The sequence below is a fragment of the Carlito syrichta genome, unplaced genomic scaffold, assembly GCF_000164805.1.
Source record: "Carlito syrichta isolate Samal-C Ts95f unplaced genomic scaffold, Tarsius_syrichta-2.0.1 Scaffold304465, whole genome shotgun sequence".
NCBI classification, from domain to species: Eukaryota; Metazoa; Chordata; class Mammalia; order Primates; family Tarsiidae; genus Carlito; species Carlito syrichta.
This window is the reverse complement of record NW_007248561.1, coordinates 946,642-961,827: the sequence shown is the minus strand read 5'-3', so window position 1 is coordinate 961,827 and position 15,186 is coordinate 946,642. Positions and strand designations below refer to the sequence as shown.

Genomic DNA, 15,186 nt, shown 5'->3' with positions numbered 1-15,186 from the left:
ATGTCCTGGGCACTTGAGAAGACAGTCTTGGGCTGAACCTGTCAGCATTTCCAAAAGTGTGGCAGGTCCAGAGATGCTTACTAAAAAAGAAACAGCTAGATCTCACCCAGCCCTGCAAAATTTGGAATCTTTAGAGAATGTGACCCCAAAATCTGCATTTTAAGCTGTCCCTGGTGATTTTGCTGCACGCCCCACTGTGAAACCCACTGCTATCTGTCCCCTAGTCATTGTCACTCTTTGGAGGTGGTTTCGGAGAACATCCCAGTCCTCTCCCTACCCTGCTGCCAGTCCTGTCCTCACCCTTGGGGCGGGGAGGGAGAGGGCTGCACAGGCATCCCTGCTGGTTGCTAACACTCTGCCTCCCCACAGGCCATGGCCATGGGCATGATGACTGAGTACTACCACTTCATCTTCACCACGCTGGTAATGTACCTCGGGTCCTGGTGCGAGTGGTGGGGGGAGCTCCCTTGGGAGGGAGGTTGTATAGCCTGGCCTGGATCAGCCCCCTGGGGACAGTTGCTGCAGCTAGAAGAGATCCCAGATGGCTTGCTTTCTAAGGCTATAGGTGTGGGCCCAGTTAAGGTCACAAAGATGTCTTTGAGAAGCAGCATTGCATTATAATCTTCATGACTCTGGTGCCAATGTGAACACAAGTGCCTCTGCCTCCTGCCTGTGGGAACTTGGGTAAGTCATTTGGCCTCCCTACCTCAGTTTCTTCCTCTGCAAAATGGGCTTCTACCTCCTGGAGTCTTTTGAGTATGAAATGAGTTAATGAAGTCCAATGCCAAGAGCAGTGCCTTAGCTATTACTACCATCGGGACCCCCATTCTCAGCCCACGCGTCCCCACACATGTCTCAGGCCTCACGGGAAGGACCACTCGAGATTCTTATTGAACCCCAAGGACCACTCAGATTCTATGCTGAAGTCTGCCCACTCGCTGTCAGCTGGCCCAGCCCACCTCCAGGCTGCAGATGGGTCCTGTCCAAACTCCGAGAACATTTAGAGCCATTTAAACCCATTAGGATAATTAGTGTGGCCTGAGATCAGCAGAATAAAGAGATCCCTGTGCCAAAGGGGCACCAGCACTGAACCGCCCTGCCTTGCAGCCAGACACCCTCAGACCTTGCTGGGCTCCTGCATGGGCTATTCCATCCACCCCAGATCCGGGATGCGTGACAGCCTTGCCGATCATCCTCTCCCTGAAACGAGCCTCCGGCAGCCTGTGTCTATCAGCGATGCAGCCCTGCAGGCCTCCAGCCATACCCACTTGTTTATCCAGCATTCACGTAGCCTAGGAGCTCTGGATGTGGAGGGTCTGATGGAAGGTGGGAAATTTGAGGCCATCCTTGCAGAAAAACACATACTTAAACTGGGCTTCGAAGAAGGAATTCACCAAGGGAGACAGAGGAAAGGTATTCCATGTAGAAGGAACAGCATAAGCAAAGGCCAAGAGGTGGGTTTGCTCTTCAGTGGTGTGCAGGAGCTAGCTTTATCTGGAGTGTGAAAGCTGATTGCATCATCTCCTCCCAAGTCCACGTCATGTTGTCATCTTAGAATCGCAGTGGTAAGAACATGTATACCGCAGAAGTTGGCAAGTGCTACAGATAAGGCCCCTCCCCTAGAGAGCTTATTATACCTTCCCTACATCCCCATCCTCTGCTCCCTGTGCCCATGGCAGAGCTAGGGGTCATCTTGCATGTTCCCTTGATCCAGGGCTCAACCCGGGGACCTTACAGGAGCCATATTAGGAGAAAAGGATCTTGGAAACTGGAGGCTGAGACCAGGCACCTTCTCCCCCGCATCCCTTCTGGATTTCTGCCTGCCCAAGCTGGCTTCTCCCTGCCATGCTGTATCCTGGAAAGTCAGTAGAGGCTTAGGATGAGGCTGCCAGAGCCCTGATTCTCTCTCCCTCTATCCAGAGTGGGGAACAGGGCAGAGAAGCAAGACTAGGAAGGTGGGGCAGGGCACATCACAGGGGCCCACAGGCTTCTCCCTATCCCAGCAGCCCTCCCCATCCCATCCCAGGTCCCCAGGGTGCAGAGACCGACTTCTGGGCCCTGGAGTTCCAGCCAGCCCTGCGTCAGCAGCCCAGCATGCATTCTTCTCAGACTTCTCCCCTGACCCCCACCCAGCTGACCTCTCCGTGTCCTCATGCTTTGAGTTACTACCAAAAACCTTGGGGTCCACGATAGTAAGATAAAGGAGAGAGACAAGGTGGCGCTGCAGAAGCAGGCAGCTCTTCCAGGTGCTTTGGCTCTGCCTGCTATGGGTCTGCCTGCAGACTATACCGCCTGCCCCTCCAGTCCTGTGTGTAGTGTCAGCACAGGGCAAGAAAGCAGGTGTTGGAGGCACATAGACACCACAGGATGTCCTGGCCCCACCAGCTTTTTTCTTTCTTTTTTTTTTTTTGGATTTGGAGTCTCACTCTGTCGCCCAGGCTGGAGTGCAGGGGCACACTCATGGTCACCCCAGTGTCGACCTGCTGGGCTCCGGCGATCCTTTCTCCTCAGCCTTCCAAGTAGTTGGAACTACAGGCACGCATTATCACACCCGGCTGATTATTTTTAATTTATTGCAGAGACGAAGTCTCATCAAGTTGCCTGGGCTAGTCTCGAACCCGCAGGCTCAGGCATTCCACTCATCTCGGCCTCCCAAAGTGCTAGGATTACAGACTGAGCCACCGAGCCCAGCCCCCCTCCTCTTAAGGTACACATGAGTAGCTTACCTTCCTGGGCCTGTGTCCTTGTCTGTAAAACAGAACGAGTATGTTGTAATGCTTCTGGGCACCACATCCCCCATGTGACCTCTCTTGGTTGTAAGGAACAGATCTCACTTGAGTTACCTTGAGTTGTTAGGAGGTTCAAGAATGAAGCACCAGGCCACAAGGGCACACATGGAGGTGGCTCTGGATTCAGAGCAACTCTGGATATCAGGTGACAGGTCTCCCCCCTGAGTCTGCCCTGAGACTCCGCCATCCGTCTCTCCCCACTGCTCCCTCCCTCTGCTCCAGGATTCTGCTCCTTCCTAGGAGTCTCTGTTTCTGGAAGCTTCAGCATCACAGCTACCCTGGACACATCACATCCCAATCCACCATCCATTTACCCATCCCCTCTCACTGCCTCTGTCTCTGAGTGCCACCTTCTACTTTCCCAGTCGGATGACTGGCAGGCCCAGAGCCAGTCAGTGCGTCTCCACAGGGGCACCTCAGGCATTTGGGCTGGAGAGTTCGCCGTTCCATCATAGAATGTTTAACATCCTTAATCCCCACTCACTAATTTCCGGTCTTGGGGACAAATAAATAAATGCCTCCTTCATTTCTAAATACTTGAAGGATGGGGACTGGGTCACCAGCCAGATTGTGGAAACCATCCGGGGGACAGGTGACCAGGTCTACCCAGGGGAGAAGAGATAGAATGGGCTTACAGACAACACGACCAGGCCACCAACAGAGGGGCTTAGGACATTGGGAGGTTCCTGTAGAATTGAGTGTGGTCAGGGCAGGAACAGAATCTATTTATCTCATTCACCCACCCTGAGTATTGCCCGCTCCCACCCTGTTCACATAGGGCCTGTGATTTACACTCCCCCACCCCTGGGCCTTGTCCCAGTTCCAGCTCTAAATACACTACCAAGAGCATCTCTGCCTGGCTCAGGCCCTCATTCTGAGGCTAAAGGAAGCATCCCCTCAGAGAGCTGATGGAACCACAGGCCCGAAGCTTTGGGCCTCAGCCCTGCAGCCTGGCTGACCTTCCAGGGTAAGACTCTGAGGAAGGCACCACCCCAGTATACCCTCCACTTTAATGCCATTGGCCACTGGGTTCAAGGTTGAAGGTCTTAGCAAAAGGATCCTCGTGCCCCAGGGCCCTCCCCTAGCCCCAGGAAGTGCCCATTTCTCTTTTAATTTCCTCAATCAAGCATTCATGTATTCATGTATCCAGCAGCTATATACAAAGGCTCTCTGAGCTCCCAGGTACTGAGCCTGGCACTTGGGTGGGAGGGCTGTACAAAAATGGATTCAACACAAAGCTCACACACTGGTAGGCTCCTCTCATGGATATAAGGATCAAGGACTGAACCTGTTCCATGTCTCTGTCTCCAGTGCCTGGCATACAGTAGGTGCTCACTAATGCCTGGATGGATGGATGCATGGATGTTTCCACAAAGTGGAATGTAATCAGTAAAACTGCCAATTCATCATCATAGGAGCCGTCAGTTAAAACCACTCTGATGCCAGTCTGCTGGAGTTAGAATCGAGACCCTTCTGCTTCGTTGGGCAAGTTACTTAGACTCTCTGTGCCTCATTTCATCTATAAAATGGGAGCAGTAACAGGACAGCCTCATAGGATTGTTACAAATGAGCGTGTCATGCGCTGAAGTCACGAAAGAGCTCAGAACAATGCTAGGAACTTATGACCATGAAAGTGTTAAGTAAACTGATTAACTCCTGCTTTGTTGTCTGTGTACTGGCCATACCCCACATCCCACCCAAAATTCACAACTCCTGAGGGATACTGACTTTTGCAATTTTATAGAAAAGTGGAAACTGAGGCTCAGAGAGGTCACTCAACAAGAAAGGGGCAGAGTAAGGATTGTGCCCATCAGGGAGCTATCCAGCTCCAAAGCCTTCTGCTGAAACCTGTCACACTACAAGTCCACACACAGTATTCCCTGGCTTCCTCAGCCAGCTCAGATTCCACACAGTGCATGACTGCAATGGTCCAGGCATGGTGATTGAGGCTAAGGAGGGGAGCAGACCTTTCGCGAGTCTCAGCAGCACTCAACACTTCACTGGTTCCAAAGCCCTTGATTTTCCTCTTCACCCCATTGAGGCCTGCCAGGCAGGGTCTGTGCTCCCCCTCGACTGATAGAGAAATCTGGCATCAGGAAGGTTGTGTGGCTTACCCAAACACTCACAGCAGCTCCGTGATGGAGGCCTTGGCTTCTGATTCCCGGTCCTGCCCATAGCTGTTCCAGCTCACTGCCCTTCCTCCCTACACGTCTCTGAGTGTCAGGAAGAGTAGACCCTTCTGGGGAAGCACAGCCCCTGCAATACAAACAGTTCTGCAGTGGAGTTTGGGGGCCATGTCTGCCAGAGCCTTTCCCAGCAGTGCCCCATGGCTCAGGACACCAGCTGTGCACCCTGGTCCTCGCCCCAGCCCAAGTCCTGCTCCCAGCTCCAGAATCCTCTCCCAGCCCCGTTGTTCAGCACTCCACCTCGTGACCCTCCTTCTTTGTGCCCATTGGTTATGGGGCCGTCCTTGGGAGGGCAGTGGTATTTGGCATTTATCTCCTTCCCTTTAGGAGACCCACGTCACCAACTCTTCGCCTCTAGAAAAGTCTCCAAATTCGCTTCTCCCAAGCAGAAGACATTTTAATTACCCCAGCCGCCATTATCTGTTCCAGCCAGCTTTGAGCCGTTCCCAGATAACCCCGCGTTAATCAGCCCCAGCTGAGCCCCGGTACATGTCATGTGTAGGTAAAAGCCTGGAGGTGAAAAAAGAATTATAATAAATTAATAGATAAGCAATCACAATTAATGCCACTTCCTGGCAATAACAGTTATATCATGGGGAAGATATTTTCATCTGTCATTCCTTAAGGCGATGTTTTCCAAGCTTCAGCTTCCACCCATTCAGACCCATGGGGTGCTAATGAATTAGTCTATTATGTTATGCTGAATGTTTCTAAAAGGTCCCTCGTTGATACTGAATTCAGTGCGTCAACATTTGGCATCGAGAACGCAACTTTTTGCCAAGCAGCAAGGTTGTGCACAGTTCACTATGTATGGCACTTGGGGTCTCGGCCCAGGACAGTTTGGACAAAGAAAATCGGAGTGGGACAAAGGGGCCTCTTCATCAACTTCCCATTGTCGCTGCCTTCACGTGACAGGAGGAGGGGCACTCATGTCACAAGCCCTACAATACTTGCAGCCAAGTCCAGGCTCTGGGGTACCAGGGAGGAAGGTGATCCCCAGCACTGGTGCCCCATCTTGCCCCCTCCCAGGCTGTGACTGACTGCAGCCTCTTAACAGACAACATGCTGCATCTGGAGATGGAAGGGCTGCTTTCACCAGCACTCAAGCCCCCACCAGAACCAGAGATGCCACCCTTCACATTGAGTCAGGTAGACTTCTGGTCCTGAAGAAGGGCAAACTGAGTCACAGAGGCCTTGGGAAGTCTAATGCTTTGGCATCTCCCAAGCCATAGATGCTACGTCAACACTGAGTTGGAGAAGAGGCCAAGCCCTCTGCAGAAAAGGATGAGGAGGGCGCCCCCTGGGGGCAGAGCTCAGCTTCTCTTCCATGGCCCCTGCAGTTCTGCTCTGGCCCCAAACTTGCATACACCACTCTGCAAAACAAAATCCCTCCAGCTCCCCAGCCCTTCTTCCTTCAAAGGCAGTTTAAAGAAGAGCTGGTCCTCCACTCTGGGCAATTTACCAAACCACTCCTAACTTCCTCCTGTAGAGAGCTCCCCAGGGAGAAAGGTGTGAGACACTAGTCTCCACATCCAGGCTCTTCCCAGTGATGTTTAAGTGCCCCAGAGAGCTACTCAGGTGGGTGACCCCTCTTCCCACTTTGGGTGGCAGGAGTATTTGGCTCAGGGGCTCATAGGAGAGACAGACTAGGTCACAGGCATTTGCTACCAATGGAGTAACCAATCAGAGGTCTCAGGATAAGAACAGAAGCCCCCCAACCCATCCTGTTGTGCATGTATAGAAGAGCAATCAGGGGAGGCTTTCTGGAAGAGGTGATGCTTGAACTGAACCTTAGGGATGAACCCACCCAGGAGGGGTTACAAAGACAGGCATTCCCACCACCAGGGGATAGAACGTGCACAAAGGTGCTGGACACAGGGAAGAGAAGCAGGATAGAGGAGGTGGAGGCCAGTGAGAATGGGAAAGAGAGACGAAGGTAGGTGGGTATTCCTGGAGCAAAAAATGAGAGAGGGTGAGAAGAAACGTGAGAAGGCTGGAGGGGTGGAGAGTTTTCTAAAACTGTGCTAAGGAATTTGTACTCTATTCTGAGAAGGCTACAAGGCGTCACTGGAATATTTTAAGCATGGAAATGACAGGGTTGAATTTATACTTCAGAAAGATCCCTCCATTCATTACGTCCAGTGGGCATGAGCAGGGGGCAGGGTGGTCAGAGCCTGTGGACGGGAGGCTCATGCATTGTCACAGGGGAGGCGGAAGGTTCTGGAGCTGGTTGGCCAGGGCTGCCTTCGTCACTCCCCAGCTGTGGAACCTTGAGCAAAAGGCCTTATCTGCTTTCCTTCCTCTAAAATGAGGTGATCATAGCACTGTCGTGGTAGGGCGGTTGTGTGAACTAAATGAGTTAATACCTGTAAGGGACTTCGTGCCTGTGGATCTGAGGTTCCTAGATGCTCAGTAAACGTTAACTCACTGTGATCATTTTCATATTGCCAAGGGGGTGAGGCAGGAAGGCCCACCCCATGTCTGCCCTGGGGGCTGTGCCCAGCAGCTGTCATAACTGCTGCCAGACAAGGCAGATCAGAAACATTTGTCAGACACTTACATAAGGTTGCATATGTACCAGACATGTTAACTTGTTTCCTTCCTATGACAACTCTACGGCAGGCAGTATCATCGCCCCCATTTTGCAGATGAGGCGACTGAGGTGGGGAGAGAAGATGACACTTGAACCCAAAGGTCTGGCCTCTCTTACCCGTGATCTCAGGCTGCCTTGGGGAACTGCCCAGGAGGACTATGGGAGGGAGGCCTCCTTGGGGTATTTGTTTTCTGCCCCCTTTTCTGCTGGTTCCACCGTCATCCTGATCTAAACCCAGACCCTCTCTGTGTGTTTCCCAGTCACAAGTAATAGTTTAGGTTAGTGGCTTCTCAAAACACAGATTCACCAGGCCCCACCGCAGACTCCAAGTCAGGATAGCTAGATGTGGTTCATCTTCTACACAGAAATCAAGATCTCCAGACAATTCTGATGCATGTCTTGTGTTTGACAGCCACTGGGAGCATTGAGCATAGGGGGTTGTGAATAAAACAAACAATGATGTATTAGTAAATGTTTAACAACCAGCTCTCTGAAAGGGGAAAAAAAAACCCAAAACACAAAATCCTAATTCGTAACGTTTGCAAATTTCCATGGTGCAAATACTCCACCATGGTTGATATCAAGCTAGCCACGTAATGTCGCTAGGCGTGGGGCTGGAAAGTCATGCTGGCACTCAGCTCACACAACCAGGGGAGCCAGCACCCGCACACCACAGAAACAGACCCAGCCACAAATGTAGCTGCGCCTTTTATGAGCTGTATGAACTTAGGCAAGTCACCTCACCCCTCTGACCCTCTTTCCTCTTCTTTGAAAAGGGAATAATAGAGCACTATGAAATACCTACTTCGCGGAAACTGTGGAGACTAAGTTTATCCCATGTGTAGGGCAAGCACAGTACCCACCCTCTGTGCCCGGGTGGCCATTGCAGTGGGGCCCGCCGTCTGCTGAAGGCCCTGCCTCCTGCTCACATTTGGTCCCTTCCACATCCCAGATCCTGGTGTGGGATCAAAGCCATGTTTGTTTGGGGTATTTTTGTTTGCTTATTTTTTGGTTTTGAGTTGGGTAGTTTCACTCTGCTGCCCAGGCTGGAATGTTCACCGCAGCCTTGCCTCCGGGGCTCAGGCGATCCTTCTGCCTCAGCCTCCATAGTAGTTGTGACTACAAGTGCGTACCACCACACCCGGCTAATTTTTGGTTTGTTTGTTTTTGTTTTTGTAGAGACAAGCTCTCACTCTGTTACCCAGGCTGGTCTCGAACTCCAGGGCTCAAGTGATCCTTCCACTTCCGCTTCCCAAAGTATTGGGATTACAGATCTAGGGCCATGTTTGTTTGGACAAGTTTTGGACTAGACTAGACTGTCTTGCCTGGGCTTAAATCTGCTCCAAACCCCTTCCCTACTTTCCAAATCATCAAAGAGGAAACCAACACAGTGCATTCCATAAGGAGGCTGTTTTGGGGATGTAGCAGGGACAGGGGAGTTTAGCATCAATTAAGAACATCTCAGAGACCAGAGGAAGTCAGCACCATGTGAAAGGGCTCCTGGTTTATCCCTTATCAGCTTCCCATGGACCATGATAGATTTAACCAAAGCTGGGGCTGTGATAGGGCTGGGTGATCTTCATGATGGCAGCAGTCAGGGAGAGTTTAGCACCACCCAGTTGTGTTCCCACCAGCCTCTCCCCCAGTCGATGGAGGGTCTGAGGGAGGGGACTCAGGAGAGAGGAGAGGCTGGGGTCCAGAGGGCAGCTTAGTGGGAGGAGAGTGTGGGAGAGTATAAATAGTAGATGGGGAGAAGCTCAGACTCAGTTTCCCCACTAGTGGGATAGGGCTCCTCTAGACTGTCCAAGTATACATTTCAAGAAGTCAAAAATACTAGTCTCGTGCAAATATAGAGTGAGCATGTGTCAGAGATGTATTCAGCTCACTAACAAGGGAGCCAGGAGGATGGTAGAGCTGCCTGAAAGAGCATTTGATGAATTGGGTATTTATAGGTATTTCAAGCGGGGGTGGGGAGGGACCAAATGAGACTGCTAGGTTAGACAGAAAATGGATTAATGTCCTGTAAGGCAATGAAACTACAACCCTGGGGATTACCTTTTCTATTAGACAAAATTCTACAAGTTAACCCAAGTAGCTGACAATGAAGTCAAGCCCAGGTGCCTTCTCCCGGAGAAAAAAGTCATCCTGGTAGCCTGGTAAATGATGTTTCTTTGTCATGAGGAGTGAACGTGCTGCCTCTACTCGCCTGATTTCCAGGTTTTGGGTGGTTTTCAGCACGACAGAGTTCTACTTGCTTCTCTCACTCCCACCTGCCACCTCCTCCAGGATGTCTCTCCTAGTTTAGGGACACCTGGCTTCTCCCTCCACCCCCTGTTCCTCTGTCCCCTTCCCTCTCCAGCCCACCTTGCCCCAGAGCTGGCACTGCAGGAAGGGGCTTGAGCCAGCCATGTGTGCGTTAAGACCCTGTTCTCCTGGGCACAAGGCTGGGTGTGACCTGGACCATGACAGACAGGCTGACTGCCAGTCAGCTGCCCCTAGGAGGCAGAGTTGAGGAGGCCCTGGCTGGGATGTGGGAGACAATGGAGAGAAGAGGGCAGTATTCTCTGAGTCCCAGGCAGAAAAGACTGTTTTTAAATACCCTCTTCTAGGGGGTAAGTTACTTCTTCCAGTCTCCTGCGTATCGTGGAGATCCCCAAACCCAGTGCGCTTGATGTGAACCATTACATGGGGTCCTAGAAAAGGAGAGTGATGCCCATTTTGTAGATGAAGAAACAAGCTGAGGCGCCCCCAGCTAGCATGTGGGGTTGGTTGCTTGACAGACCCCAGTTCTGAGTCAGACTTCAGGTCCAGGGCGCCTATGGGCATTCCCGTAACTGCTCTGGGGCCCCATACCTCCCACAGGGTTCTGCAGGGCGCTGTAGCCTTAAGCCCTGGGTCCTTGTTTAAGGGTGGGGCTGGAGCTCCTGCAGGGGCCACACCTTGGTCATGCAAACCTCTCCCTCTCTCCAGGATCTCTATGCATTGGACCTGGAGCCCTACCGCTACTCTGGGGTGAACCTGACGGGGTTCCGGATCCTCAACGTGGACAACCCGCACGTCTCGGCCATCGTGGAGAAGTGGTCCATGGAGCGGCTGCAGGCGGCTCCCCGTGCAGAATCTGGCCTGCTGGACGGAGTGATGATGGTACGGTGGCCGGGTAGGCCTGTTCAGGGGCTCCCACCTGCCTACCTACTTTCCTTCTCTCCTTTCCCCCATTTCTTTCTTCCCTTCCACCACGTCTCTTCTTGAGACCTGCCCTGTGTCACCAGACCCAGGCTAGGGGCTGGGGACATAAAGATGACTCAGACTCAGTCCCTCCCAAGGGGCCCCGGCCAGTGAGGATCCAAGTGTGTAAACAAATGGTCACAGAGAATGAGGATGGGCCCCAGAGATTCTGGGCACGGTGGACTTGAGGCTGTGACCCACACGTGTGAAGGCTGAGGAGGCAGGAAAGAAGATGTGATCAGGACCTAGGTAACAGCGTATGTGATAGGGTGGGGCAGGAAGGGCTGCAGGAGCAGGTCTGAGCTGCAGAGGGTGGCACTCAGGGTGTCCGCAGAGGGGCAGAGTCAGCCAGGCCAGGCCTCTCACCATAGGCAGAAACAGGGTCACCTCAGGAGCTTCCTGGACACGTGTCCCTGTGGTGGGGAAAGGGAAGGGAGACAGGACACGGAGGGCCGAGGACTAGAGGGACTGGGGAGCCGCTCTCAGGCAAGCCTGGGCCCTCCTTCCAGACGGACGCGGCCTTGCTGTATGACGCCGTCCATATCGTGTCCGTGTGCTACCAGCGGGCGCCACAGATGACCGTGAACTCCCTGCAGTGCCATCGGCACAAGGCCTGGCGCTTTGGCGGCCGCTTCATGAACTTCATCAAGGAGGTGAGTGCTCCTGCAGCCCCGCCCCCAGCAGGGCTGTCTTCAGAGCCGCACAGCGGTCACGGGCTGGGTCTGGGAGACAGACAGGATGGATTTCTAATCCATTTGAACTCGGGCAAGTAGCCTCCACATCTCTGAGCCTCAGTTTCCTTGGGTGAAATGGGCTTGATAGGACCAATCTCATGGGGTGACTGATAGGCATAAGTCCTTGGCACATGGCAAGTGCTCAGCGGGTGATCAACGTTGTCAGGGGATACAGCAAGGGCTTTAATGTACAGCATGGGAGGGTCTTTGCTTCCTGGCTGTGTGACCTGGGGCAAGTTGGAGAACCTTGCTAAGACTCAGTCACCTCATCTATGAAATGGGTATATGGAACATGCCCACCATAGGAGAATGCTGTGATGATGGAATGAGAGTCCCGTAGTAAGTGGGAAGTGCCTCCCTGGGGCAGAGGAGGCTCAGTAAACACTCATCAGCCCCACACACCCATCTTCACATCAAGGGCCACTGACCAACTTCCCAGCCAGGGTCCCCATGGGCCATGATAAGTTTGGAGAAGCCCCATCAATGGAACTGATTCCAGAGAACATGGAACCTGCCCTACTGCTCAGAAGATGACCATGGGAAAACAGTATCTAGCCTTAACTTTCAAAGGATCTTCCATCTGCCGTTGTCCTTGTAAGCTTTAGATGGCAGCATTTATCGCTCCCATTTTATGGATGGGGAAGCCAAATCCTGGCTCTATCACAATTAGCCCGTGACTTGGGATGATTACCTCTTTGATGATTACCTCTTTGATGATTACCTCTTTGATGCTCAGTGTGGGATCATGAGAGTGCCTGGCTCAAAGCGTTGTTGGAAGACAGAGAGAAAAACAGTGTGTAAGGCACCTAGCCTAGGACCTGGCCAGAGTCACATCCCAGCAGATGATGGATGAAGAAGACTCAAGAGGGTGACAGTAGGGTTGTCCTGGGCCAGAGAGAGTGACCACATCCAAGGCAACACCAAGGCCAGAGCCCTGGGATGGCTCCTGCTAGATGACCTCCTTATAACAGTCACAGTGGGTCAGAAATGTTGTGGGCTGCCTTGGGAGTGCATTCATTTATTCCACAGCCCTTTGTCAGAGCTGCTGGGTGGCAGACACTGAGCTCTGTCCTGGGGACCAATGGAGCTAACACAGAGGAGCCCCTACACCAGAGCTTACAGCCTAGGGAGGAGGCAGGCTTTCATCAGTCATGGTAGTCATGGATGTAATCCCATATGCAAAGAGAGGCAGCTCTGGGAGAGCAGACAGCAGAGAAACTCCTCTCCTCAGATACAGGTCAAAGCAGCTTCCCTGAGGTCCCAAGGTCACCGTTGCTGCTTCAGCCAAGGACAGCTCCTCCCGCGTATTCCAACACTATGAAAAGAGTGTGGATAAGACACAGGCTTTAGAGCTCACCGTGTGCATGTGAATGGATCTCGTCTCCACCGCTCTCCAGCTATGTGAAGTTAGACACATTATAGGACATCCCAGAGTCAGCTTCTGCACCTGGAAAACACCATGACATCGTGAAGGATCAATTAAGTCTTTAGCTCTAGTTAGTTCCCTTACCCCTAGAAGGGACCTCGTTCTAGGGCCGTGACAATCCCTTCCCATCCAACCCATCAAAACTGCAGGGGATGGTCCACCATCTGAAGCCCCAAGCAGGGCCCCGGGCTGGGCAACCATCTGTTTGCTTTCCAGGAGCTCTGAGACCAGCCCCCTCGTACCCCTTTTCTCAACGAGCCTCCAGCCGAGCAACTAGAGGTGACCTTGAGGGTCTCAGCCACCCAGGCCACAACCTGGTCCTGTCACTCCTCAGTGATTTGAGGTTTGATTTGAGATTTGAGAGATTTGAGAGCCTTAGGAGCCAGACAAAAGTGGCTTGGAAGCCTCACCACTTTTTAGCTGTATGACCTTGGACAAGCTACTGAAGCTTTCTGTGCCTCAGTGTCCTCCTCTGTACAGTGGAGACAACAATAGTACACGTGTCATAGGGTTGTTGAGAGGATTAAGCACGTGGTGGTGTGGGGGGGGCACTTGGTGCCTAGACATAGCAAGCTGAACAGGCCAGCTGCTGCCACTGTCGTCTCCATGATCATTACTGTTATCACATGGCTTCCTGTTTGTGAGGGGATGGAAAGAATATTCCAGCTGCCAGGTCCCCAGACTTCATTGCTTCAAGGACACCTGCCTCTTTTACCCTTCACCCCTCACCCCTTAATGTTTCTGAGGCTCGGCTGTGAATCCCTGAGAGGAGCAGACTCACCACTGCCCACCATAGAAAGGGGACCCCATTCTCCCTCCAGGACTACCCACCTAGGTTGGCATACCTGGCCCAGGCCCAACGAATGACCCTCACACTCACACTCCTCTCCAGAGCCTTTCTGGAAACACTCATGCTATCTACATTTTAGGACTGTGGAGATTAAGGCCCAGAGTAGCCCTCTGATGCCCATGGTCCCTCAGCTGGCCACAGCCAAAGCTGAACCCAGCAGCTTCCCTCAGACCCTCTCCAAGTTGCCCATCTCCCCATCTGATTGCGAGACAGTAAATCATTTTAAAGACTTGGCATTTCCGAGAGGAGCTGGAAAATACCAGGCCGGAGTTCAGAGTGTGTGAAGCATCTTTCATTTAGCAAGTCCTGAGCGGTGTCTGGAGGGGCGGGCAGCCCGGGAAATGTCACGAGGAGGAGCTGCCAGCACTCCCTGCCCTGCCCTGTCCACCCGCCCACAGACAGGCCATGCACCTGCTGGCATTTAATTTCTCTGTAGCTGACAGGCAGGAAGGCCTCCCTCACAGTGCAGGTTTGAAGGCACCTGCTGTGATTTCCCCCAGGGGCCAAGAGCTAGCCTGAGGGTGTGGGTTGCAGAGTGGGGGGCGGGGAGGGATGGGGAGCCAGCCTGAGGGATCCAGGGAATCCTGGTGAAATCATAAACAGTGGTTTTCACCTTCTCTATTGATCTATTGATCTCTGTTTCCAGCCCCTTGGTCCCCAGCTCCCTGGGTTCCATGCAAGTTCTTCCCCACTGTACCCTGGGTGCTGCGACCCCAGGCCTTTCAACAAGAGAATCTATCCTGTCCACCAATACTTGGGACCCGAATAGCTCAGTCCCTCTTTGAGCCTCAGTGCCCATATCTGTAAAATGGGGGCAATGATGACAAATACCTGACAGGATGACAGTGAGGACTCAATGAGCTCAGGTAGGGAAGGCTTCCAGCCCCCTGAGACCACCTCTCTCCTAGAGCCTGCAGCTTTGGCCCAAGTGACCAGCCCCCATTGCCAGCCAAGGGTCAGTCCTAATCCAAGGATAGCTCCATGGATAGATACCACAAAGGACATATATTGTCTGCCACTTAGTCGTAACTATATATACAGACATTGTGCTAACCACTGTATACACTGTTTTTATACCTTGTTATACCTGTGAAGCAGGTAATTTCTCCCCTCCTGAAGCTCAGGGCAGTTACATCACTTGTGTAAAACCCACCTTGTAACCACTTCTGTTTTCCAGCCTCCCCAGCCTCTCCAAGGTGCTACCCTACTGCCCGAGTTCATTTGCCCACCTACCCATTTACCTGGAAGGCTTCATGTGCCTTAGAGCTGTGCAGATGCTTGGAGATTCTGAAAGGTTTTCCATTCAGGATTCACATATAAACCTCCAGGGATCTGTGACCCTGTGAGCTTGTGGGTTGAACTGTGAGTGCATGCCTGACTGCT

The 15,186-nt window shown here is 52.4% G+C and overlaps 1 protein-coding gene across 1 annotated transcript in view; it reads left to right on the top strand.

Annotated features, from left to right (window-relative positions):
- GRIK3 (glutamate ionotropic receptor kainate type subunit 3) overlaps window positions 1-15,186 on the top strand; it is a 226,651-nt gene that overhangs the window by 156,989 nt on the left and 54,476 nt on the right. Inside the window, exons 5-7 of the mRNA XM_008059978.1 lie at window positions 370-423; window positions 10,539-10,712; window positions 11,303-11,446. Of these exons, the coding sequence (XP_008058169.1) occupies window positions 370-423; window positions 10,539-10,712; window positions 11,303-11,446 (372 nt within the window). The remainder of the gene's footprint in view (window positions 1-369; window positions 424-10,538; window positions 10,713-11,302; window positions 11,447-15,186) is intronic.